The sequence below is a fragment of the Mandrillus leucophaeus genome, unplaced genomic scaffold (genome assembly GCF_000951045.1).
Source record: "Mandrillus leucophaeus isolate KB7577 unplaced genomic scaffold, Mleu.le_1.0 Scaffold2167, whole genome shotgun sequence".
NCBI lineage: Eukaryota > Metazoa > Chordata > Mammalia > Primates > Cercopithecidae > Mandrillus > Mandrillus leucophaeus.
In genome coordinates, this window is record NW_012102218.1 from 1 (window position 1) to 27,598 (window position 27,598).

General features: G+C 36.4%; 1 protein-coding gene across 1 annotated transcript in view; it reads right to left on the reverse strand.

The window, feature by feature from the left end:
- Nucleotides 1-4,142: 4,142 nt before the first annotated feature.
- The window catches only part of LOC105540231 (partitioning defective 3 homolog), a gene marked incomplete at its 3' end in the record, with an annotated part of 96,984 nt that continues 73,528 nt past the window's right edge, over nucleotides 4,143-27,598 (reverse strand). Inside the window, exons 5-9 of the mRNA XM_011980768.1 lie at nucleotides 16,418-16,543; nucleotides 14,583-14,965; nucleotides 10,190-10,329; nucleotides 6,540-6,668; nucleotides 4,143-4,181 (exon numbers count right to left, since the gene is read on the reverse strand). Coding sequence (XP_011836158.1) covers nucleotides 4,143-4,181; nucleotides 6,540-6,668; nucleotides 10,190-10,329; nucleotides 14,583-14,965; nucleotides 16,418-16,543 — 817 coding nt within the window. The remainder of the gene's footprint in view (nucleotides 4,182-6,539; nucleotides 6,669-10,189; nucleotides 10,330-14,582; nucleotides 14,966-16,417; nucleotides 16,544-27,598) is intronic.

Below are 27,598 nucleotides of genomic sequence, written 5' to 3' on the forward strand. Positions count from 1 at the left end.
AAAAAAATCAACAGGATCTCTTCCGACTATCTTGACTAATGAGATGGCATCTAACCCTAGATTTCTTTATTGCTTATTTATTTTAACGAAATTCAATCACAGTTTATCAACCTCCAACATGGAACTCATACTGTATTACCTGAAACTATATATGTAGCTTAGCTTTTTTGTATTCCCCTTAACATACCAAGCCATATTAAGGAGATATAAAAACTGCCCTGCAGATTCAGGTGTCAGACAACCTGAGTATATTCTGGGCTCTAAGATTTGGAGCGTCCTAAGGTTAATTCTCTGTTCTTTCCCTTTCAATAGGATAATATCGCCAACTAAGTCAAGTTTGTCCAACCTGAGACCTGTGGGCCACATGTAGTCCAGGCTGACTTTGAATGTGGCCCAACACAAATTCCTACCTAAATTTTCTTAAAACATTATGAAATTTTTGCGATTTATTTATTTATTTATTTGTTGGCTTATCTGCTATCATTAGTGTCAGTGTATTTTACGTGTGGCCCAAGACAATTCTTTCAATGTGGGCCAGCGAAGCCAAAATATTGGACATGCCTGAACCAAGTCATGAACATTTTAAAGATTAAATAAGATAATCCACATAAAGAGTTTCACACAATAACTGATGAATAAATGCCAGTCATAGATAGGACTGCAATGTTATAAGCAATGTTAAGCATTAGAGGTAAAAGAAACTGTCTTCTATTTTTTGTGAGCCTGTATAAATCACGTATAGTTCCTGACAGAAGTAATGTATCTCCTTCAGGAAAAGAAAAAGAATCATACTGTATGCACAGGTACCATTCCTGTGGTTTAAAGTGGATACAAGATGGTTTGCTTCAAAATCAACCCTGAGAAAGCCCAAAATGAAAGTGGGCATTGGACTTGGATTTGTGGTGAGATCATTACTGCTCCCCTCCTCCCCATTTCTAGGCATTGACAAAGTAGGCAAAGATTTCACAGGCCTAGAACCTTAGAAAAGTCATTAAGAAACACTAATAAAAACAGCAAAAGCCTATCATGGAGTTTTCCTTGAGCAATACTATGTGACAAGAACTAGCAATATTCAAAAAGCCTAAAACAGATCCTTGGCCATCAAAAGGTAGAAAGGCAGAGACTGTGCCCCATCAATTTCTTAAATTATCATGTTAATATTAAGCCTTTTACAACTCAAAATGATACTGCATAACTGGAGCACAAAGAGAGGCACAGATGTGAGAGCACTCATAAAAAATTAATAAACAATATTTTAAACTAAACTATGCTTTTAACTTAGTTTGGGAAACTCATATTAGAAAAAAAGTCCAAGTATAACCAGTAGTCAGACACATGTAAAAGTATATATGACTTCCTTTCCTTTTTTTTTTTGGAGACAGTGTCTCGCTCTGTCACCTAGGCTGGAGTGCAGTGGCACAATCTCGGCTCACTGCAAGCTCCGCCTCTCAGATTCATGCCACTCTCCTGCCTCAGCCTCCCAAGTAGCTGGGACTACAGGCGTCCACCACCATGCCCAGCTGATTTTTGTACTTTTAGTAGACACGGGGTTTCACCTTGTTAGCCAGGATGGTCTCAATCTCCTGACCTCGTGATCCACCCACCTCGGCCTCCCAAAGTGCTGGGATTACAGGTGTGAGCCACCGTGCCCAGCATGACTTCCTTTTTTAAGGTGACTCCCAGTTGCCACGTCATGCTACTGTAAACACACAGCTTGTGAACTGAAATGCACCTTGCATTTCTTAACAGAATACCACATCAAAAGATGCTTCTTTCCCTCTGCTGACTGAGAAGTTCACAGCCGATCATCAGTTTCCTCAACAGGACTGACTACATGTTTTTTGTTGTTTATTTTTAACTTTTGGTACAGATGAGGTCTTGCTATGTTGCCCAGGCTCGTCTTAATCTCCTCGGCTCAGGTGATCCTCCCGAAGTGCTAGTATTACAGGTGTGAGCCACTGCACCTGGCACTGACTACACGTTTTGAAAGAACATCCCTATCTTTACTACTTAAAGCATCATTTTCCATCTCAGATTGTCTTAGACATTAATAGATTAGTTTGTGAGCAAAGTCATTGTGTTTTCCAAAATATTCTGATATTTATCCTAAACCATAAAGGAATAGCTCTTCCCCTAAGGATCACATTGTAAATACTTCCTCCTTTTGCATTTATCCTATAACTATTTCATGGTACAGATACCAAAGGGGTGTGTATGTATGTGTGTGTGTGTGTAAATGACTGCGGATCTATTTTGTTTTATAGATCTTTTCCATCTATTTTGACATATGGTGCCCATTTACTTTTGTAAGTAAATGGGCAATTGTTATAAACACTATGTAAATTATCCTTTTTTTTTTTTTTTGAGACGGAGTCTGGCTCTGTCACCCAGGCTGGAGTGCAGTGGCCGGATCTCAGCTCACTGCAAGCTCCGCCTCCGGGGTTTACGCCATTCTCCTACCTCAGCCTCCCGAGTAGCTGGGACTACAGGCGCCCGCCAACTCGCCCAGCTAGTTTTTTTTTTGCATTTTTTTTAGTAGAGACGGGGTTTCACCATGTTAGCCAGGATGGTCTCGATCTCCTGACCTTGTGATTCGCCCATCTCGGCCTCCCAAAGTGCTGGGATTATCCTTTTAAAGCTACTAATTTGAAGTACCTTCTTTAACATACATGCGCATACCTATACACATCATATCTGTTTCTGTAACCCTTAATCTGTTTAAATGATCTATTTGTTTACCACTATAACAATGCCATGCTGTTTTAGGTATTGTAGCTTTACATTATACTCTGCCACAATTACTGTCTTTTCAAAGAGTAGTATAAATTGCTGTTGTACCCCATTTATTATTTAGAATCAATTTGTCCAATTTCCCCTTGTCTAATCTACCACCAACACATAAATATCAGTGTGATTTTGATTAGATATAATTGCCCTATTTATATTGTAAACCAAAAATTAAAGCTAGGAATTGTCTACAACACACGCTTATTAATGCAGAATATTCTCAAGGTTGTTTACTGATTTTCCTCCAAGATGTAATTTGTCATCCGTTTTCAGAATTGTGGAATATTTATAGGAGGATCACTTGAGCTCAGGAGGTCAAGGCTGCAGTGAGCTGTGAAACATGGTGAGATTCTAGGCTCACAAAAAAAAGAAAAAAGAAGGAATATTTGAAAAATAACATTTTGTTTATTAGTTCAAAGTTTTCTGTTTATAAAACTGTACAGAAAATGAAAACTGTTTATTATATTATTTCAATTCTTTATATTCTTACTTTTTTTAGTCGACAATGTAAAAATTTTTGGAAAGGGATATATCAACGTTACCTACTATGGAGACAACTTTGCTAAAATTTCCATTTACAGTAGTTTAAGAATGAATGTCTTTATGCTATGTTGTTTGATGAAAAAAGGAAACCAGATCCTGATTGTTAGAATTTCTACCATGTCAATATAAAATGCCCTTTTTACTCCCATGTAGCGCATCATCACAGAGACTGATAGAGCAAACCTTCCTTTTATTGTGTTAGTTCTGCCTGCCAGAACTAAGCTTACTCTTTTAACCCCAGTCTGTCTCAGGACTTGTTTTCTTAACAGGATGCAACTATGTTTGCATTTTAATGTGAGCTGTGAGGCCTTAACTTTTGGTAAGAGAAATTCTCTCTTTTATAGTTATTCTAACAACTATGCTTAGCCTAATACTGACACGTCACTTTAATTTTCCTGAGTATACTTTTTTTACTGTATTCTCTTAGCCCTCCCTTTTTTTCCATGACTGAATCAAGTTTTTTAACTTTTCTTTCCATTTTGTGGCCACTTATAATTGAGCATTTCATAAGTCATGAAATAGTCTGCATATATGTAAAACAACTAAGCTTTGGTCCTCATTATGCAAGTGAATAGGAAATCCCTCTCTTTTTTGTGTCTGTCTGATCAAAATTAATCACAAAATATACTCCATTTGGGGTGGTAACAATAAGTCACCTTAAAATAAGACCACTTTGGCATTTAATAAGCCCATGTATTAAATATTATGAGCCAGGAAAAGGCAGGACAAGTAACTTCATATTAAATTAGTAAGAAGTTAGTTCCATGTATCTTTCCAACATCTCTGCATCCTTCAAAAGACAAAGCTCTTACCGTTTCTTTTGGAATCTGCATCTGGCTTGGCTCTGCATTCTAGAAGAATTGAAGAAAAACATAAATACAGACTGACCAAAGCCATCTTCAACACATAGGGACACAATGATTTATTTTAAAGAAAATTTTGTTGATTCTTAAAATCCACAAAACGTATCAAGGGTAATTATATGATGGCTGATGTAATGCTCTGTCTTCCAACCTTTTGCTGATGTGTGTGTTTATGTGTATGTTTTAAGAAATTTTTCTAGATATACATCTTTACTTGCTCATTCACAGTACATCATGAATTTATTATTTGGAGGAAAAGAGGTCTCACCAAACTGCTTTCCTAATCATGGCACTGTTTCTAATTTTGCTTTTAAATTTTCCCAATCAACAAAGTTTTAAGGTATAGAATCATTTGATAGCTAGACCAGATAATAACAGTTTGAACTACAGCTTGAACTACCAGCTTTATACTTTAAAATGTTGCACAGGAAATAAATGTGATTTTTTTTTTCATATAATGTTGACTTGTCCTAATTATGTAGGAACTTACAAGGATGATTTATAAAAAAGGCACAGATTGATAAAAGTATTTAGATTTAGACACAGATTTAAACACAGACCCCCCAAACAGAGGAAAATAGTTATGTCTACTAGATTCAAAGATTATTTTTAAATGCCCCCTCCCTTTAAGTTTTCAGGATTTTATTCTTTTAAATTTTGAAAAGCAGCTGCAACATGCATAATAGATTGACGGCCTACTGGCGTACTCCTTAATGAAAAGCTCACAAGCAATAAATTACATAACCAAGAAAAAAAACAGTAGGTAGCAGAAGGGAAAAACAGAAGCCTGGAAGATCAAAATTGGACAAGAAGAACCTGAATAACCTTAAGCTGGCTATATGCTGGCACTAACTCTGGAAAAGGCTGCTTAAGAGCAGTGTCTAAGCTTTGGCAACCTAATAATGCTAACTAGTGCACTCTGAGACACTGAGGAAGAATTAAAGCTTCAGCAAATCACATGGAAAGCTAGTTGTTTTTTTTTAAGTGCTCATTTACAATTTAATAGAGACATCTCCAGATTTAGGATCAGGTGGCATTTTAAGCTCAAAATTGGATAACAGTGGGGGGAAAACGAAAAACTGAATTTAAATTGAGAAATAATGCATTAAACATTTTTAAATATAAAGAAGTTTTCATAATTTATTCAAAATCTACTTAAAACAAAAGTGTTCACTTTTCAACCCTATCACAGTCTGAAATTTCCACAAAATCCACATTAAGTTTTAAGACAAGTGTGTAACCAGGGGATGAGATATTATGACTAAAATTTACTTTGATTTATAATATTTATAGAAATATATAGTTTATATAGAGAATAAAATATAGTTATTGTATTTATAAATAAAATATAAATTTTATCATAACACATCCATACTTGAAGACAGAACTTAAGAGAATTTGGGCTATATGATAAATTTGGAAACCTCATTCCTAAAACCTTGTCACTCTAGATTATACAAATTAATTTTTGTTTAGAGCTAAGAGCTAGATGAAAAGGATGTATTCCAAAAGGATCCAAGTAGAATCTGTTTTGAAATATTTAAAATACCACTTGTACTTGAAATAAAACAACTTTCTTACCACATTAAAAGACAAAGGCAACTCCTCCAATTATGTCATTTTTATATATAAATGAAACCTAGCACTTTTGTAGAAAAACACTCAGAACATGTACATAAGACATTTATTTCATTCACACCAATACCACGTAAATCTTCAGATGTATTAATGTATGTATGGAAAGTGAAGGAGACAGGTTGCAAAAGTTGTAAATGCCTTTTCATTTCCTTCATTTATGTCATCCTAAATAACATGACCTATATTTGTATAATTAATAGCCATGAGGCTTATTGCCACTTAGGTCTTTTTATTTTTAATAATATTTTTTTAAAAGGTATTCCTTTTCATACAACAGTAAGGAAGCAAGCATCTATTTGGCTTACTGGCATGTACTACGAAAATTTGAAATATGAAAATTTGTCATATGTAGTGTGGAAGATGGCAAGCTTTCAGCGACAGTCTGTGGAGTGACAGTTCTGAAATAATCAGCGTCTCTGTATTCAGTCAGTCCATCTGAGGGTGTACAGTGATGAACATTTGATGCCCTTGAAAATATCCCTACAGTCTGATGTTAAAATACCCCTCCATTCATTACTGAGGATATCCATTTCTGAAACTAAGGGAGTATTAGAGAAAAGAATGTCTGTATTCAGTGAGGGCTGAAAGATATGTAAGATCTAGAAACTCCTTGGAAAATGTCTCAATAAACATTTGCCATCAGGCAACTAACCCAGACCCCTGGCTGCTGCATATCAGAAATCTTTCATCTACTCTAAATTTACACACCAGTTCCCTTGGGTGGAAGGCGTCTTCCTGGCGAAAGACCAGAAGGCTCACAGTTCCTTCCATCTTGGTGCTTCTCAACAGGGAAACAACTTCCTCTTGGGATTTGCCTGCTAAATCTACTCCATTTACCTAAAACAAAACAAAACAAAAGTTTTCAGCTGTAATCCTGTGGAAACAACAGGAAAAAAACACACACACACACTGTAGGACTAGCCATATCTGCTATGGAACATAACTCATTTCACATACAATTCTGCCATGATCTGGGAACCACTAAGATTTTGTGACTAATAAAGAAACTAAGACCAGATCTGGAAGTAAGAAAGGAAGTGGTCAATCTTTTAGTGTTTGTCATTAAACCCAAAGTGACAATCACCAGGGCACTGACAAGTAACAAGTAATAAATAATTCAAAAATGTCAAGTTAACACAAAACTTACTGGCTTAGAACTGAGATATTTTGATAGCCTTGTGCATCATAGATTTTCTTATCCCAAAATAAAAAGGTGTTGCTCTTATAAAGATTAATAAAAACACACCAAAAATATTTTGGTACAGTATTTTCACTTTCAATGAAATTTTGCTGATAAATATAATAAAACGTTTACCTCTAAAAGGTAAACATTAAAGAAACACAGCTACAAAACAATATTTTTTAGTAGGGAAGTAGTATTTCACATGAAATTTTTTCAATATTATGAGAGAATTCAAGCAGGAAAAGAATTTAAAACAACTTGTTCTTAGGGAATCTTTTATCTAATAGGAAGTATAACATCATTATCAGAAAGCACTATATATTCCACAGAAATGAGAGCATATGTTTCCTTTAAAAGGTATTCTACATTTTTTTCTTTAGACAAAAATGACATTTTGTCCAAGGCAAATAAGTTTATAATTTAAATTGCAGTATTAAAATTTTCCTGTAGTTAAAATATATTTCAGAACATTTCCCCTTCTGAAAAAAAATCAACCTCATATAGCTCAACGTACTACTATTAAGGAATTTCAGACAGGAGGACAGAATTCAAGTCCCAGCGGAGACTTACAAAATAAAACAAGCTACGACTGCAGGCATGGGCTAATGTACCACTCAATTTATATCCCCAGGACAAGCGGCCTTTTCAGGAAGCAGGACCCTAAACATAATTTGTACTCAAACAAAAGAAAGTGAAAAAAAATCTAGATGATTAAGTCACTTGATACTTTTTTCTCTGTATGATTCTAATTATCTGGACACTCAGAGAAAATGCACGTAAGTATCAACAGTGTATAGCTGCAACTGTAGATACTAAAAGGTTGGGCTTAAAACATGCAAAAATGAAGTTTCCATTTTGAGACAAAGATGACAGCTATGGAAATAAAGCCTAACTCTAAAGACATACAGGTTGCAGGTCTTTCTCATTGTTTTAAAATAAAAAGGTTTTTCTGATATGTTGAAAGTAAAGTAATTATGTAATAAAAGAAAAAAGTGACTCAATAATAAAGCAATTATCTTTAGAAAGAAAGACCGAGAGAGCCAGAAAAGGACAGACATATTTTTTTGGACTTAGAAGACAGGAGGACTGAATTCAAGTCCCAGTGAAGACTCTTACAAATAAAACAAGCTACGACTGCAGGCATGGGCTAATGTACCACTCAATTTATACCCCCAGGACAAGTGACTTTTTCAAGAAGCAGGACCCTAAACATAATTTGTACTCAAACAAAAGAAAGTGAAAAAAAATCTAGATGATTAAGTCACTTGATACTTTTTTCTCTGTATGATTCTAATTATCTGGACACTCAGAGAAAATGCACGTAAGTATGAATAGTGTATAGCTGCAACTGTAGATACTAAAAGGTTGGGCTTAAAACATGCAAAAATGAAGTTTCCATTTTGAGACAAAGATGACAGCTATGGAAATAAAGCCTAACTCTAAAGACATACAGGTTGCAGGTCTTTCTCATTGTTTTAAAATAAAAAGGTTTTTCTGATATGTTGAAAGTAAAGTAATTATGTAATAAAAGAAAAAAGTGACTCAATAATAAAGCAATTATCTTTAGAAAGAAAGACCGAGAGAGCCAGAAAAGGACAGACATATTTTTTTGGACTTAGAAGACAGGAGGACTGAATTCAAGTCCCAGTGAAGACTCTTACAAATAAAACAAGCTACGACTGCAGGCATGGGCTAATGTACCACTCAATTTATACCCCCAGGACAAGTGACTTTTTCAAGAAGCAGGACCCTAAACATAATTTGTACTCAAACATCTGTGACTTCATTTCTAACAGTGCCTATTTAACATACATTGTCACATGCACAGGACCAAAACAGTGGGAATAAAATGGAAAGGACCCAGCCCCAAATGCAGACGTGGGAAAAAATATGGATGGTATCCCTCTCCTCCCCTACTTTACAAAAATTCTTTAGGAAAACTCATTCTGGAGAAATAGAAACCATATATGAAGCTATAAGAAAAAAGGACAGTGTGGTAAAAGTTTACCTTAGCATTAATATTTGAATACTAGTTAATTAGGAAATGCAATATCTGCTAATAAAAATACAGACTATTTTCTGGAAAAAAAAAAACTAAGAGAAATGGTTAAAAATATATTTTTCAATTTTCGTTTTCTCTTTTATATGCAAATCATCAAACACAAATTAGGTATGTTAATGTATTTCCAAGGCAGCTTCAAAAACCAATGAACCCAAACTCATAAGACATAGAAAAAAATTTCAAAAATGATTTTTTTCTTTCCTGACATTTGACTCTTATGTCTCAATTTATTCTCCATGCTGCCATTTCAAGATTTTCTTGCTCCTCTTATCAAGACACACTGTTTTCATTTATTTCATCTGTCTCTGTTCCGAATACAAAGTGGATAACGTTTCCATATTGCCAGATATAAATATAAAGTCATCTAGAAATGTAACCTTATAGACATTTTATATGACAAAATGTTACTCATAAACCAAATGTCTGAGTAACTAAAAATTTACAACTAAACTAAATGGGGCTGGGCATGGTGGCCGACGCCTGTAATCCCAGCATTTTGGGAGGCCAAGGCAGGAGTTCAAGGCCAGCCTTGCCAATGTCGTGAGACCCTGTCTCTATGAAAAATACAAAAATTAGCCAGGCATGGCGGTGCACACCTGTAGTCCCAGCTACCAGGGAGGCTGAGGCAGGAGAATCACTTGAACCCACAAGGCAGAGGCTGCAGTAAGCCGAGATTGTGCCACTGCACTCCAGCCTGGGCGACAGAGTGAGACTCCATCTCATTTAAAAAAAAAAAAAAAAAAATTAAATGGAAAGATTAATTTCTCATCAGATAACATGGAAAAAAGACCTGGGCACAATGGCTCACACCTGTAATTCAAGCACACTGGGAGGGAGGAGGATCACTTGAGGCGAGCAATTCAAGCAATTCGAGACCAGCTGGGGCAACATAACAAGACTCTGTCTCTACAAAAAATTTTAACAATTAAAAAATATACATATATAAAAGATAACATGGAAAATTTAAACGTAAAACAGAAACACGTTTTGTGACGCATACTTCCGCTAAAATGTATATAATTTCATACTGTATGAAAATGTTTTTAAAAGTTGGCTCCTGGAAATGGAACATTCCCAAAATTAGGGAATATCCTGCTTGGGGATATCACTTACCTCTATAAGTCTGTCTCCTGCCTTAAGTCGGCCATCCTGAATGGCCGCCCCCCGGGGGAGGATGTTCTTCACATAGATTGGAGCTGAGCCACCTATTGTTACATCTCTGGAAGTGATGCTGAATCCCAAACCTTCTGTACCTAGGTATGTGAAGGGGAAGAAAAGTAAATAAAATGAGATATCTTGAATTTTACAAGTGTATTGCACTAGTATACTCAACCTCAACTTTACATTTTGTAACTTTCACAATGGTCCACATTTCTTTTAATAGTTTAAAAGTTGTAATGACATTGTTCAAAATAGACTAAATTGTGGAAGATTTAAATGGTTTGCATATCAGCAGTTATTAATCTAAGAAGAAACAGCAATCTTCTCAAAGACAAATACGACTGCTAAAATGTAATCAATGTAAATCTTTGAATAGGAAATTCACTACATGAAGAAAGAAAAAAACTTCTGTTAAGACCCACAGTACCTCAAAACTCAAATATTATTGTGCAATAATGACATCCAAATTTCAAGGGTAGGAGGTATGAGCAAGGGAGACGAGAATGTCCAGGAAGATGGAAAGGAATAGTGAAATGAGAGATCTCTCTACATAGAGATAATGGAACCTCCCCAAATCATAATTATTCAAAGCAATTTACTAAGAGAATAAGCCATGAACCATATTATCTTTGCCTAGTTCACTTCTAATTCACCTAAATCTTACCATGTATATTTCCTTCCCCATCACCCATTCCCGAAAAAGGCAAATTACTCAGTGAAGACTCCATCTCAGATCATGGCTACCAAATCTGGGGATCATCATATATGTTTAAAGGTACTAAATGAATGATGCATTTATAAATTACTCTGATGATTCACAGAATTTAAATTCTCATTTCTTTGGCAGCTTTCTTGACAGGCAGTCTTATATGCTCAATACAATGCAGAAAAGCATTTATATGTCACTTGAATCAACATGCAATAAGCCAACATGTGCCCAGGAAAAACTGGGAAGATAACGATACATTTCCAATGAATCACAAAATCTTTACAATCATGACTTCTACCTAAGCTTTTTTTAAAAAGTTACTTCTTAAGATATTAGTTTCCATTTCAGTTAAAATATTGTTAACTCAAATGCTTGCTCATTATGGGAAGAATAAAGAGATCTGTAAAGGTGAAAAATCTAGAAAAGAGCATATTAATCTGATGCCTCACTCAGTATAAAACTGTAATGAAAAGTATAAAATACAAGTGAACCAAAAAATGGGTGAATAAAAATGTAGATTAAAGAAACATTAAAGGAGAAATAAAGAAAACACTCCATAATTATTCCTGTAGCAAAATCTACCATAGTTATTCTCAACATCAAACAAAGCATTCATTTACTTCTAGTCTGAAGTCACTTTAGGGTGCCTAGGCTATTAATATTTCTGACGTCTTCCATGCTGAACACCTGAATGGCATATTGTCTATATGAAATGTTTGTAATTGCTCTGCGGAGATTTTTCCATATGTCTCTGCTTTCACGAAACTCTAATGACTTGCAATAACATTTATTAAGAAAGAATTCTTAATTACTCTCCTTTTGCAATACTAATTTCTCTGAACCATGAATGCTGACTGTTGTAGGAACCTCAATACTATTAAAATATCAGCAATAACCCCTAAATCTGTAAGCTAAAAGTTCAGGCAATGACCTTTCAAGGAAAGATAAGTAGATATCAATTTTCATTTAACAAAGCCAACAAAACACTCTGCACTGACTGAAACAGATTACTGACCTTCTCCTCTGACTTTATTAAAAAGCTAATTTCTACAAAAGAGCAGGGTATTTGAGAATACCAAAATGGCAATAAATATTAAGAAATCATAATTATGGAAGCAAGTACACTGAGGCTATTCTGTTGTCATGTTATATAATATAGATCCAAAATTAGGCCAAAGAATCATTATACTGACATCTTTTTTTGTACTAAGAGTTGATCCCAGTTTTTGAAGAATTGCTGCCACTCAAAGCACATTAGCTCACTCTGAACTTAATCTGAAGTTTAACACTGACACACCCTATGTTTTTAATGTACTTCACTAATAAATGTAATAACTGGTAAGAACAAATCTGCTAGCTACAAGGAAAGCCTGTTCAATTCTCCTACAATCATTATTATTAAAATATATGCATTTAGTCCAAATCAAAGATAATCTACATTCTTCCCCACATTTATACTAAACACAATTTTTATATAAAATATTTGTAAGTATTGGTGGCATGCACAAGCAGCATGTGTTTTTTGTCATACACTCTCACAGTTGGTAAATTAAAATCAAGATAGATCTATGGGACTCTATATCATTAAGATTATTCAAGGTCTGAAAAACACTTAAAACCATTGTTTCTCCTTACAGTGATTAAGCACAATCTTTCTAAATTAGCTTGTGTAAATGCAATCATATTTTTCATTGAATGCTATTAAAATAAAATCTGTATTCAAAACAATGGTACTTTTAGTGGCAAATCACCTCATTCAAAAAGTTCATGTTATATCATGATTTGTCAAATATCCTAATTTTTGAAAAACTGTAATTAACTAAATGAATACTGCTGTATCAGTATAAAAAGGAAAATATATTTATGAACCAATATCTTTATGACAGTGGTGAAGCAAAATACTGTACCTTTTAGAGATCTCAAGCAGAATTTTATTTTTTATACAACTCTATTTGTGGTTCTTGATATGTTTTTGGTTAAAAACAAGGGCCTGTCATTTAAGTAGAGCAAAAAGAGGAAAGAGGATGTGATATTTCTCTCATTTAGGAAGTGACAGAGCCAAAGGGGTTTCTGTTGATATGCCTCTGTGTTTGCAAGGAGGCAAGCTGTCAACTCCTGATCATGTCAATCCAGTATTTAGAGCTTAAAAGCCAGTAACCAGAAAAAGAAACTTGAGGTTCACATAAAGTTCAATGAAAGAATATGATTTAGAAAGGAAACAGCAGTCTCAGTATTTACAACCTTGTAAATGCTACCCCAAATGGAAAGAAGAATGGTCTGAATATCTGGATATGGAAAACATTCTAGTAAGAATCTGTGGCCAACAGCCACATGACCTGAGGAAATAATGAACCTCTCTTGGAATCATTTCCATCCAACTATAAGAGTTGATGGTTGAGCCTATAAAAATAAATATTCTTTATAATAATACCATTTTGAAAGACATGATTTAAAAATATATCAAAATGATCAGCTAAAATGGATCATGAACAGTAAAAGTGTATCTTGGTGCCTGGACCAAACACTGGGTGAAAATCATAAAGTCAAGTCCAATAGTTTGCACTCAACTTTGAAGGAGGCAAACTGCAAGAACATGCTCTCTATACACAGAGATCCACTGTATACAAGAAGGGTACTAAAATACATAAATGGCTGAAAGATGCATGAAGAACTGGTAATCGCCATCATGACTTCCACATCACCATAAGAAAGAGAAGCAGGCCTGGACATGGTGGCTCACTCCATAATCCCAGCACTTTGGGAATCCGAGGTAGAAGGACTACTTGAGGCCAGGAGTTCCAGATCAACCTGGGCAACATGGCAAGACTCTATCACTACAAAATAATTTTTAAATGAGATGGGCATGGCGGCACATGCCTCTTGTCCCAGTACTTGGAAGGCTGACGTGCGGTGCTGTGGGCTACAGTGAGCTATGATTGTGCCACTGCACTGTAGCCTGGGCAACAAAGCAAGGCCCTGTCTCAAAAAAAAAAAAAAAAAAAAAAAAAAAAAAAAAAAAAAAAAAAAAAAGAGAAAAGAAAAAGGAGAAAAAAGGAAAAGAAAAGAAAAAAAAGAAAGGGAAGTAATGCAGTAATTCAAGAAAACAAAAGACAAGAGCCAATGGCCTGGCTTCTCAGCAACCTACTATAAACTCCTGGCAGCCTCAAACAAATCAGTTCCTCCCCACACCAAATACTGGGATTGATGTGCACTACCTCTCAAGTCCTCTTTGAGGGCTAGACTTAGACAGCAAATGGGGCAGTCAAAATGGTCAAATCCTTACTATTGTTCTGTGTTTGATATTAATGTCCTGAAGCCATTTTCATTCACAATCAAAAATTTTACTGCAGTAGTAGCTGCTATCTTCTTCTCATAGACATAAAGTCTTATTCTCTGCACTTTTACATTTTAATTTCTACAGAGCAAAATAAACCTGAGACATATAAGAAATACAATTTTAAACGTGTTAAAAGGTAAGTAGCTTTTAAAAATCTATCAATTTTTCACAAAATAGTGAGATAAGACTTAGGGTGCTTTGGGTTAGTAGGTTGACTTTTAAAATAAATTCCATCTCAACCCTTGTGTGTTGCTACTAAGAAAAGAAATTCCACAAAACAAAAACAAGATAGGTTATACCTTTCTTAAGCTGGATATTAAGCCTCTTGCCTATTTTTTTGGTGTTATAACCACTGCTTACAGTCGCACTAAATACATTCTGAGGTGCCGAGGCTGGAGCGGATGGTAGTTTTCCCGAGGGGTGTGCGCTATGAGGTAGTCGTGAGTGAGAGTCTATCTGCTCAGGCGGGTGGTTCAGTCGGGGTGCTCTCTGCACCGTGTGAAGCCCTGCACTGTTCACACTCCTGTTGTCAATATACTGGCTGTCAGGGCTAAAACGGCTTGAATAGTAATTGTTCTTCTCACTTTGAGATAGTTGTTCATACTGTTCTTTATTTGCTGCAGGAACCACATGGAACCAAATGATGGGTGTACGCATGGCTTGGCGAAACATATGTTGTGCTCTGGGTTTGAGAAAGAATAGAAAATTAGCAAATTAAGACTGGCAGACTAGAAGATATTATGAGCTTAATTAAGTATACTAATTAAGCAATAAGAACTGACAGGCTGTTGAAATTGAAAAGCAAAATTCTAATAACCCATTTATCAATCAAGTTTGTAGCTCTGATCTACGAATAGCTGTTTCTTCAAATATAAATTTCTCTTTCCCTCAATAAAAATAAAAAAATTATCTACAACTACAGAAAAAATTCTGTTCTCTCAATTGTAAATCATTAAACATGTTTTAAGTACAACAGAGGTATTATAATTTCAATAATAGAAACCAAATGGAACCTTCTCTTTACAACATTGTCTAATACAACTTGTAGACATTACAAAATATTTCCATTTAAGTTTTCAAAGAAAGAGCTTTATAATTATATACAGAATCTTGGATTGGGTTAGATGTGTATTTAAAATTTTTAAAATACACACACGCACACTTAGAAGGCTATAGAAAGTAACTATTAATTATCTATTAAGTTGGTATATGCAAAAATCTCAAGAACAGCAATCCAGGCTCAATAATTCAAAATGCTGACAGCTGTGGGTCACAGTGCAACCATATGACCAGCCTGGGAAGCAGCTCTTTCTCATGCTGGTTCCCTGGTCAGGACCCCAAGTTCTTAAGAGTTCTGTTTGCTCCTGCCTTGTTTTATTTATTTATTTTTTTTAATGTTTTTTGAGACAGAGTCTTGCTCTGTCGCCCAGGTTAGAGTGCAGTGGCCGGATCTCGGCTCACTGCAAGCTCCGCCTCCCGGGTTTACGCCATTCTCCTGCCTCAGCCACCTCGCCCGGCTAGTTTTTTTTTTTGTATTTTTTTAGTAGAGACGGGGTTTCACGGTGTTAGCTAGGATGGTCTCGATCTCCTGACCTCGTGATCCGCCCGTCTCGGCCTCCCAAAGTGCTGGGATTACAGGCTTGAGCCACCGCACCCGGCCTCCTGCCTTGTTTTATAAGAACTGGCCAACTTTTATGTTTTTCATTGACTAAGGGCCTGAATCAAGATAAAGTATATCTGAATACAACCCAATATTGAAGTGCAAATGAGCTTTATCTGCCTGTTTGTATCTAGAGAAATTGTGTGCAGCAAAGGTGGATGGGTGAATAAAAGTATGATAGAAATGGGCACACTGTCAATTTTCCAAAAGGGGAGGAACCAGCAAAACTATAAAGCTGAAACGGGGGCTATGCTACTTAAGAAGAGCTATATCCATCAGAGGACATTTTGAAATATAGTCTAATGGTATTAATTACTTTGAGTATGATTAAATTTTTAAAAGCTAATGGCAGAAAATATTCCTGTCTAGTATACAGACTGAGATCACAGATATGTTGTTTGAAGCATTTCAACTGACTGCACTCTGTCGTGCCTAATGCAAGTAAGAAGAGAAATGCAGCGAGCACACACTTACTGTTCAAATCTTCTATTTCGAAGGTCGCCATCATTAATCCTGACAATGCAATCATTCTCATGAAAAAGATTTTCATGTTCAGCTTTACCACCTTTCTCCAATCGTTTTACTAATAACCCCAGGGTTCTGGAACATTAAGAATGCAAATGATTACACATGTAATATCTCCACCATGCACACTGCCCTACCACTTTAATGCTGATATTATATTTACAAAGACTTCCTTACAAAGAAGCATGTCAAAATCACTATTCATACATTTTTAAATAACAGACAAAAATCACAACAGTTTAAATGATATGTAAAAACGCATCCCTTCCATAAATGCGAAAAATCATTTTCTGGCTGGTCAGTATTATGTTTCGAGAACAAGCTATAACACTCTCTCTGTTTACAAATGCCCCAAACAGAGCCCGCCTAATGGTTGAGTGGGTATTGCAGTGTGGAGCATGGATAAGCATGTATTTTTGAATGACTTGGGCAATTTTCTGTTTTAAGCCAGCTGGTATGCTAGCTTAAAAAACGACTGCAACCCCCATCTTTCTGTGAAAGTAAAGGTAATGAGGAAAAGCTAACCTCATTGCACTGCAGGTTTGAGAATGATAATAGGAAAGATTTCAGAAATAAAAGAGTTTCCGTGCTTTGCATTTGAATTTGATAGTGCTTAGTATTGTGAATTTCAAAACCTGTTAGGTCTCCTAAAAGTTAGTCATTTATTGTCAATATTCCCATTTGGAAAAACAAATGACCAAACAGAAAAACAGCAGTGAGAGGTTCAAATAATGCCAATCGCCATTCATCTCTTTCATATATGTACTCACTCAGGTTGAAAGAAAAGTGTGAATGACCTTTGAGAGACTCCCTACTTGCTCTAGAACACTAACTTCATAACTGACAGGACATTCAATACAGACTGGGACAAACAGGAAATACTTCTTTAAATCACAGTATAAGCAACAGGGGTCTTAACCTAGCTCGGATTGTTGTTATTTTTATTTTTTTACTCTTACTTTTTTTTGAGACGGAGTTTCATTCTTGTCATCCAGGCTGTAGTGCAATGGCATGGTCTTGGCTCACTGCAACCTCCACCTCCTGGGTTCAAGCGATTCTCCTGCCTCAGCCTCCCAAGTAGCTGGGATCACAGGCATGCGCCACCACGTCCGGCTAATTTTTTTGTATTTTTAGTAGAGCCGGGGTTTCACCATGTTGGCCAGGCCGGTCTCAAACTCCTGACCTCAGGTAATCCACCTACCTCAGCCTCCCAAAGTGCTGGGATTACAGGCATGAGGGACCGCACCCGGCCTGACTGCTGTTAATTACTTGGTGGCTGGCATAAATTTTGTATCATGATATTAAAATTTTTATATGAACTTATTTTTTGTACTTCCAAAATTTGTATTTTCCTTCATAATCCTAATAAAGAGACAAAAAAGCCTAGACAGGCACTAAAATTGAGAATTCTGCATAAATTAATATTGAAGACATCCTAATTTTCAAATAACGTCTATATGATTTCCAAGAGAATTACAACTTGCAGTCATCTGTGTATGTTTTCCAGTAGAAATATACCAAAATAGATAGCTGCTGCTTCTATACTTTTCCAGTAATTGTTGTATCTGTTCCATGGGCATTTATCATATTCTTCTGTTATATACATACCTTATCTCTACTAGTGCATTGTAAGCTCCTAGCAGAGAACATAAGATTTAGCAGTTCAAGCACTGAACTAGTAGTAAGGTCTTGATAAATGACAACTGAATGAAGGCATGATTGAGTTTAGCTGAGGCAAACAAGTCTATTTCTAACAAGCTTTTTGCAAAACAAAATACAACTGAACAGAATTTAGATTCAGACAATTTCTTCATGAAAGTATCATTTCTACTAAAGATATGACGAAACTGAAATAAATGAAACACGGGCAAAAGTCCTATTTCACTTGTTATTTTGCAGTTTAACATTTTTACGAATATTTATAAGGTCATAATTTTATTCTAATTTTTACTAATAAATATGAGGTGGCATTATACTAGAGTCAAGCCTATCAGCTTGCAAGAACTGTAATTTTAGCAGTTGAGAATCAGCACCTACTAGTGTAAGTCTCAAAATATTAGTGATTAGCAAAAACAATATTATGTAGGTAATATTTAGTTACTTACTTTACATAGTTGCAGCTATAAAAAGACATAAAAGTATCTCAACTCAAAGGTAAGAATAAAGTACACTGATTTACCTTCAGGAGCAACTTAACTCTCAGTTCACATTTGGGAGAAAGAGATTCCATAATATGCCAAACCAAAATTTAAGTTATTGTTTAAATGTGATCATGTCCATAATTTATCTCCCTAGGATTCCCTATTGTTTGTTTCTATCTGCAACTGAACAAAGTGTTCTATCACAGGAATCAAAGGCATTATAGGCCGGGCGCAGTGGTTCACGCCTGTAATCCCAGCACTTTGAGAAGCCGAGGTGGGCAGATCACCTGAGGTCGGGAGTTCGAAACCAGCCTGACGAATATGGAGAAAGCCCATCTCTACTAAAAGCACAAAATTAGCTTGGCGTGATGGCGAGCACCTCCCAGCTACTTGGGAGGCTGAGGTAGGAGAATCACTTGAACCCGGGAGGTGGAGGTTGCAGTGAGCCGAGGTCGCGCCACTGCACTCCAGCCTGGGCAACAAGAGCGAAATTCCGTCTCAAAAAAAAAAAAAAGGAATTAATAAGATATATCTATGATTCCGATGAATGAGGAAGATTAGTACAAATTAAATCACAGTTATTGATACCACCTCGAACATGCAGAAGATAATTTGAGCACTTCACTTTCAAAGAACATCTTGACGGAAACAAAGTCTCAGTCACCCACCGGTAATCATAACAGAACCACATGTGAGGTGCCACAGCTGTAGTTAAAAGCCACCACTATAAACCAAACACATTCTTGGAATGTATATGCTTTCAGTCCTTGCAATAAAAATATGCCCTACCAAGACTCACTCCAGTTAATGAGTTTTTAATTGGTGAAATCCTAAGCGATTTCTCAATATGACTACATGTTACTGTAATATATGACTAATAATTAGTATGTTTTTATGTATTTTGAAATATTTTGTGTAATCTAAAATAGTCCATAGAAAATTTTTAGAAAAAAAATACATATAAACTGTCTTTAATGGAAATTAGCAGTTAATTAGCACTGATCATTTATTTAAATTTATAAAGGTATCTTGGATACATGTATTTATGATAACTTAAGATAGTGTAACTTATAAATACTTTCACTTTAATTTTTTTGAGACAGGATCTTGGTCTGTCACCCAGGCTGGAGGTATACTGGGCTCAATCACAGCTCCCTGCAAGCTCAAACCCCTGGGCTCAAGCAGTCCTCCTGCCTCAGCCTCCTGAGTAGCTGGGATTAGAGGTGTATGCCATGACCCCTGGCTAGTTTATTTGTTTGTTTGTTTGTCTTGTAGAATTGGGTTCTTACTATGTAAACCAGGCTGGTCTCGAACTCCTGGACTTGACCTCCCAAAAGTATTGGGATTACAGGCTTGAGCCACTGTGCCCAGCTGAAATCTGCTCTTTAATTCTACAAGTAACATCAATAATTTTTTTCAGATAAGTAGATGAACAGATTTATATTCGTCTCATAATTTTTCTGTTTTAAACCTATGTGTTTTTTTTCTGGTAATCATCTAGACTAGTAATCCAAAGTAAAAAAGCATACCATGCTTCATTTCTTGAATGGTTGTCTTTCTAAATAAGTCCTCATCAATGGCCAAATGCATCAGTAATCCTAACAAACAGTACAAATTCTACAAATCATAAATACACCACGTAGTTAGAGAAAATATAATGGAAATTTATTAACTGAGGCTTTAGCAACCAACATTGTTATAAGTCATGAAAATCTCAGATTCCTTTTACTCAGTACTAGAGACCTGATGGGGGGCTGGGAGTTAGAGAGAGGAAGAAGATTGCAGAAGAGAAAGAACTTCACCCCGACAGACACAGCAAGAGATCAGGGAAGCAAGGGAGCAGACTGAATTAAGGTGAAGTTAGTAGCCTGCTGATTTCTAAGTACTTAACCACACTATTAGAATCATTCTCTCAAAAAGAACGGATTAATTTAAAAGGGAAGTGGTACAATCTGCAAAATTATCTCATTTACTCCACTAGGTGAAAATGATTACAAAGGAATGGGAATGAACTATCAAAAGAAAAAAAAAAAAATCACAAGAAAATTGAACAGATAACAGCTACACTGAAAATGAAAAGAACCTCTAAAGGAAATCAAAAGTAGTAAGAAGAGACACTTTCCTGAAAAATGTGTGCTCGCAAGCAGATATATTTCCATAGTCCCCATTTTCAACTTAAAGCTATATCAAACAATATAATTAAAAACAAATTTTAGGGATATATTTTGTAAACTCAACTAGAAATCAGAATTTGTTCTAAAGTAATAAAAAACCAACTGCCTATGGTACGGCTGCTTCAACAGTTTTATTAGAGAAAAGAATCAAAGCAAATGAAGTTCTAAACATTTTGGCATGTCAGTGGGCTGGCAGAGAGAACAGTGTTCCTTCTTGGTAGCTAATGCCAGAATTCCTTATTGGGGCAAACATGTTCCATCCTAAGAAACCACTTTGCAAAAAATAAAAAAGGTAGGAGTCAGGAAAGGAGGAATTGGAGTAAGCTCTGTTTGGGGAATTGTTCTGGGAGCAGAACAACCCCAGATTGGTTATGCTAGGAGAAAAGATGTAAGAAAAAAGACTTGGGCATTCATTAGTGGGGTAGCGCAGATTTAAGAAGAAATGACTACAGGGTTTAGGGTTATGTGAAACAGAACCTCCTCTACCTTCCTTATGAATCTAAGGTAAACCCTACTTGGCTCTATGCTTTTAAAGCAAATGGACTTTTCCTGATGGATCTGAAACATCCCCAAATCTATTCCTCTTCTAGTTTCCTATATTTTCTTCAAAATTTGAAAAGAAGAAAACACTACATCCGCTGCATACAAATTTCACTTCTGAATAATTTTCCTAATACAAAAGTATGTCACACACATATTTCTTTCAAGACTTCGTTTTTGAACAATGTTTCTTTAAAAAAAAAGACAAGCAAGGGTACAGTAGCACAAAGCGAGCCATTGAAATGCTGCATCTTTGTACATGATTTTGGAGCACAATTAGAAATTTAACTACTTAGATTATATTAAGGATTGCAGCACTACATTTTTACAAGGTTCATTAGCCTAATTATACACTTAATTAAAACAAACGCAGTCACACATGTTAACATTTTCAATTCTAACTATAAATTACAACCAATGATAAAACTGAAAATAAGTAACAAATGTTTTATTGACATCCAAATTGGCTGAGTAAGTCTGAGTTTTGCGTTGATAATGTAAACTACCACAACTGCCACCCAGCTGTATGGAAATGATTATAATTCATCTTAATAAAGGCTGACACAGTATAAACATCACAACGGTAGGGAAGGCAGAATATAAGTGGGCAGAGTAGGGTCTCATCAACAAGAACAGCTCAGCTCCCTGAATACAGCCCATGGGGGGCCAGCAACCACCTACATGAGCACAGAAAGTACTACCACTGAAAGCATGAAAGTCAAAAGGGGAAAGTTTAAAGGAATGCCAAGTTAAAACTTTAAATCTTAATTTTTTTTAGAAAAACTTCAACGAACGAGATAAATCAGGCCAAAAAGGTAAATAAACACAGAGAATTCCTTTAGATTAGAGCAGAAATCACAGATGTCATATTGCTATGTTTAAAGAACATGATTCATGTAAGTGTAAACTGCAACTTTTCTAAAACCAATGCATATGTTATAGTTCTTCATTATAACAAACGAGTCTGCAGCTGAGAATGCACAATTGAAAACTTTCAGACAAAAGACTATTGATTCAGCAAATAAAGTTAAATTGCGTTTTTTTCAAAAGTAATTAAATTAAAATTGACTCAAAGTTCAAGAGCATATTTATTCTCAGCTAGTCCCGTGAAGTTCAAATTGACTGTAATTCTTCATTAACATATGTACCCAATTAACTAAACAAATGTGTATTGGGATTCTCAATTTTATGATATAATAGTAAATTTTCTCCCAGATTCATGATATAAGAAAATGATCACTTTCTCTGATTGGGTAGACTAATCACTACCTACCTAGACAACCAGAACACCAAACACCACTGGAGGGAATTTCAAGGTACATAACAAAAGATAAACTGAGTTTAAAATCTCTTCTAATAATTTGATCATTCTTTTTTTTTTTTTTTTTTTTTGAGACAGAGTCTCGCTCTGTCGCCCAGGCTGGAGTGCAGTGGCCAGATCTCAGCTCACTGCAAGCTCCGCCTCCCGGGTTTACGCCATTCTCCTGCCTCAGCCTCCCGAGTAGCTGGGACTACAGGCGCCTGCCACCTCGCCCGGCTAGTTTTTTGTATTTTTTTTAGTAGAGACAGGGTTTCACGGTGTTAGCCAGGATGGTCTCGATCTCCTGACCTCGTGATCCGCCCGTCTTGGCCTCCCAAAGTGCTGGGATTACAGGCTTGAGCTACCGCGCCCGGCCAGATTTGATCATTCTTATTAGCTGCCACTGCCAAGGACCTTGCTAAATGATTTACATATATTTTCTTATGTAAACCATACAAAAGTCGTGATTCCTATCCTTCATAGGTAAGGAGTAGGGCTAAGTGAGGCTAACTTGCCCAAGGCCGCACTACGTAAAAAATACTGAGCGAGGTATCCTCATCCAGTCCTGACAATCCCCCTGCCAATAAAACGAGGACAACATAAGGTCAAGTCAGTCACTGACTGACACAGAGAGGTAATACAAAATTCCCAACTTCAAATCTGGGGGAAATTTTGTGTTTTCAATACATAATAGAGCAAAAAATGATAAAGTATATCTTAGATGAACAAAAGGGTATAACAAACAATGTAATTATAATCCTGTAAATCTCAGTTGAGGGGACAGTGAAGCTCAGATTCTGCTGAATTAAATGGATGAGTACGATATACCTCAAGACCACCCAAAGATGTTTGCCTACTAGTCTTATAAACAGAGAAATATCAGTTTATATTTGAGGGAGAAATTACTCAAGACATGAATGCAGGATGTAAAAAACAAACTTTTATATTTCAGTGATTTCCTGGATATAGATTAATTACAAAATACAATCTGCATATAGATGATTTTAATCACCTTCTAATTAATCTATATTTAGGTTTAAATAGAATGCAAATACTTATGAAATACATATTTTTCAACAGGGTCACTTTTATTTCAACTCAAAAATGCAAAATATTAAAAATATTTTCTTAGTGGCCAGGTGTGATGGCTCACACCTGTAATCCCAGCACTTTGGGAGGCCAAGGTGGGTGAATCACTTGAGTTCAGGAGTTCCAGATCAGCCTAGGAAACATGGAGAAACCCTGCCTTTACCAAAAATACAGAAAATTAGCCAGGCATAGTGGTGTGTGCCTGTGGTCCCAGCTACTAGGGAGGCTGAGGTGGGAGGATCACTTGAGCCTGAAGATCCTGCCACTGTACTCCAGCCTGGGTGACAGAGTGAGACCCTGTCTCAAAAAATATAAAGAAAGAAAGTTAAAAAAAGAATAAATACATTTTAAAAATAAAAAATATTCTCCTAGAAATGTGATTTCATTTTTCAGCTTCGATGATGGAATTTATGGACAATAATGTAACTAAGCAAATAAAGAGAGGAAAAGTCATAAAAATAAACTTAACACAGAAACTGAAAAAGCTTTTTACAAAGGATGTTGACACTTCACCTGATATTCTGAATATTACATTGAAGATAAACAGATGAAAAAAATTATTTGGGATAAAAATCAGAGTTAATCAGACAAATCAAATGATGGCAAATCGGTAAAAATTTTAGAATAAATTAATAAATAAGATACCTGCCAACATGAGTCAGTAGCGGAAAGCCAGCCCCACACCCAGAGCTCCTTCATTTCCCTCACCACCATCTTCACAGGGCCTGATTTGCTAACTGTGAAACTTCAGATTTTTCCTTAAGTCTAAGATTGATAAGCAGATGTTAAGAAGGATTGTTCTGTGAGTACATACTACTAATGAGAGTATGGTAAATGGGTTTGTATGGTTTTTTCAACATCCCTTCTTTCTGAGAATCAAGGGCCTGCACTCCTGGGAATTAATATGTAGTTACAATAAAAGAGGATTTCTTATCAAACAGTAAGTGAAAATGAAAATCCTGTACACTCTTGTCCCCCAAAGATATGAATAGAAAACAGAGGTGAAGGAGTTTTAGAAATGAAAAATACTAGAATGTAAAACCATCATGGCAGCCATTTTTATTTGTTTGGTTCCCTAGGGCAAGGGCTGACAACTGCAGCCTATGAGTCCATTCAGCCAGCAATCTGTTTTTGTAAATGAAGCTTTGCTTATATCTTGTCAATGGTTGATTTCATGCTACAACGGCAGATTTTCAGGGCCATGATGCTAAAATACTGATTATCTGACCCTTTACAGAAAGTCTGCCAACCTTTGATCTAAGATATCAAAGGCACCAAAAATGCTAATAGATACTAGATCTAAAATAAATAAATAAATAAAAGTTTATATAAACACCAACATACAATTACTATTTTCACAAGGAAAAGTAATGTGAAACAAATTTAAGTGCCACAAACTTAAGAATAAAGGTAGATGTAAATAACTGAGAAATGTCCATTATAGAAAAGATCCGGGCCAGGCAAAGTGGCTCATGCCCATAATCCATGCACTTTGGGAGGACAAAGCTGGCAGATCACTTGAGCCGAAGAGTTTGAGACCAGACTGGGCAACACAGGGAAACCCCATGTCTACAAAAAAATATAAAAAATTAGCTGGGCATGGAGGCACTTGCCTGTAGTCCCAACTGCCTGGGAGGCTGAGGTGGAAAATTCACCTAAGCCCGGCAGGTTAAGGCTGCAGTGAGTCACCACTCTCCAGCAACAGAGTGAGACCCTGTCTCAAAAGGAAAAAAAAGATGCAGAGAAGAAAACTTTAGGCCGGGTGCAGTCACTCACACCTGTAATCCCAGTACTGTGGGAAGCCAGGGTAGCAGGATCACTTGAGGCCAGGGGTTTCAGACCAGCCTAGGCAACAAAGCAAGATCCAGTTTCTACTTAATTAATTAATTTAAAATGTTTTAGCCACAATTATTTTCCATAGGGGAAAAGATTTAGAGTATCTACTTTAAGTTAGACTATGAAGCCCAAGTAAGAACACTAGTAATTTTTTTTTTTTTTAGACAGAGTCTCACTCTGTCACCCAGGCAAGAATGCAGTGGCGTGATCTCGGCTCACTGCAACCTCCGCCTCCTGGGTTCAAGCGATTCTCCTGCCTCAGCCTTCTGAGTGGCTGGGATTATAGGTGCGCATCACCACGCCCAGCTAATTTTTGTATTTTTAGTAGAGACAGGGCTTCACCATGTTGGCCAGGATGGACTCGATCTCTTGACTTCGTGATCCACCCGCCTCAGCCTCCCGAAGTGCTGGGATTACAGTTGTGAACCACCACACCTGGCCCATCCCTCAGCCTCTAGAGTAGGTGGGACTACAGGCACCCATCACCACATCTGGCTAGTGTTTGTATTTTTAGTATACATAGGGTGGTTTTACCACGTTGGCCGGCTGGTCTTGCAATCCTGACCTCAGGTGATCCGCCCACCTTGGCCTCCCAAAGGTCTGGGATTACAGGCATGAGCCATCATGCCCGGCCTTATTTTATTTTTGTTTGTTTAAGACAGGCTCTCACTTTGCCATGCAATATGGAGTACAGAGGCATGATCATGGCTCACTGCAGCCTCAAACTCCCAGATTCAAGTGACTCTCCCACCTACACCTAAGCCTCCCAATTGCTGAGACCATTGGTGTGTGCCACCACACTTGGCTAACTTTTGTATTCTTTGTGAAGACAAAGTTTTGCCATGTTGCCAAGACTGGACTTGAACTCCTGGCTTCAAGTGATCCTTCCACTTCAGCTTCCAAAAGTACTGGGATTACATGCATGAGCCATCATGTCCAGCCTCAAACACAAAATCTTATTTCACAGGTCCAGTCCCTATTTTAGCATACAATTTTATATGTTGCTTTTTATATACTTAACATTATATCATAATCAAATTTATATTTCATGAGAAAGTGTCAGAAATACTTCTTAACCACCATCCAGGCCAGGAAGTATCATTACCGTTTATTTGTTAAAATAGTAACACCATATCTAATATGGATAGTCAAGGGTTCATTTGCTCCTGCACTGATTACGCTTTACTAAGCAACACCTATGGTCCTGTAGACCAATACCGACAACCAGGTTCTAGAAATACTTAAAAAAAAAAAAAAAAAAAAAAAAAAAAAAAAAAAAGCAAGGTTCTTCTGCCAAAGGTAATCACAATTATTTGGCATAACCTGCCTGAAAATAGTGGCATTTGTGGTTTAAATAAAGAGATTATGTTTCCTATTTGTTTTTGAGACAGAGTCTCACTTTGTCACCTAGGCTGGAGTGCAGTGGCATTACCTCAGCTCACTGCAACCTCAATCTCCTGGGTTCAAGTGATTCTCGTGCCTCAGCCTCCCATGTAGCTGGGATTACAGGCACCTGCCACAATGCCCGGCTAACTTTTGTATTTTTCGTAGAGACAGGGTTTCATCATATTGACCAGGTTGTTCTTGAACTCTTGACGTGAAGTGCTCCACCCACCTAGACCTCCCAAAGTGCTGGGATTACGGGCATGAGCCACCGCGCCCAGTCGATGTTTCCCATTTAAATCAAGAGGAAATGAAATGATATGGGTGAAATAAAAATTGATTCCAAGGTAATGAAACATTTCAGGTAAATGTTTGTCTACTAAGAAAATAATTTAAAAAAAGGAATCACCGAAGTAATGAAACTGTGAATGAATAGTTCTAGACGAGGATCAGTTAATTTTATTTTTGAATAACATACAAGAAAATAACTCAAGAGAAACATCATCATGGGGAAGATAATATTGTCTCTCTACCTATTTGTCTCCATTTCTAAATATCAGCAAGTAGTCAACTAAGGCAGGGGTTGGGGGATGAGCTAATTGTCATTAATGCCCCTGACTGAAAAACAACATTCAACCTAGTCTAGAAAATAGTTTTGAAAGTAGGC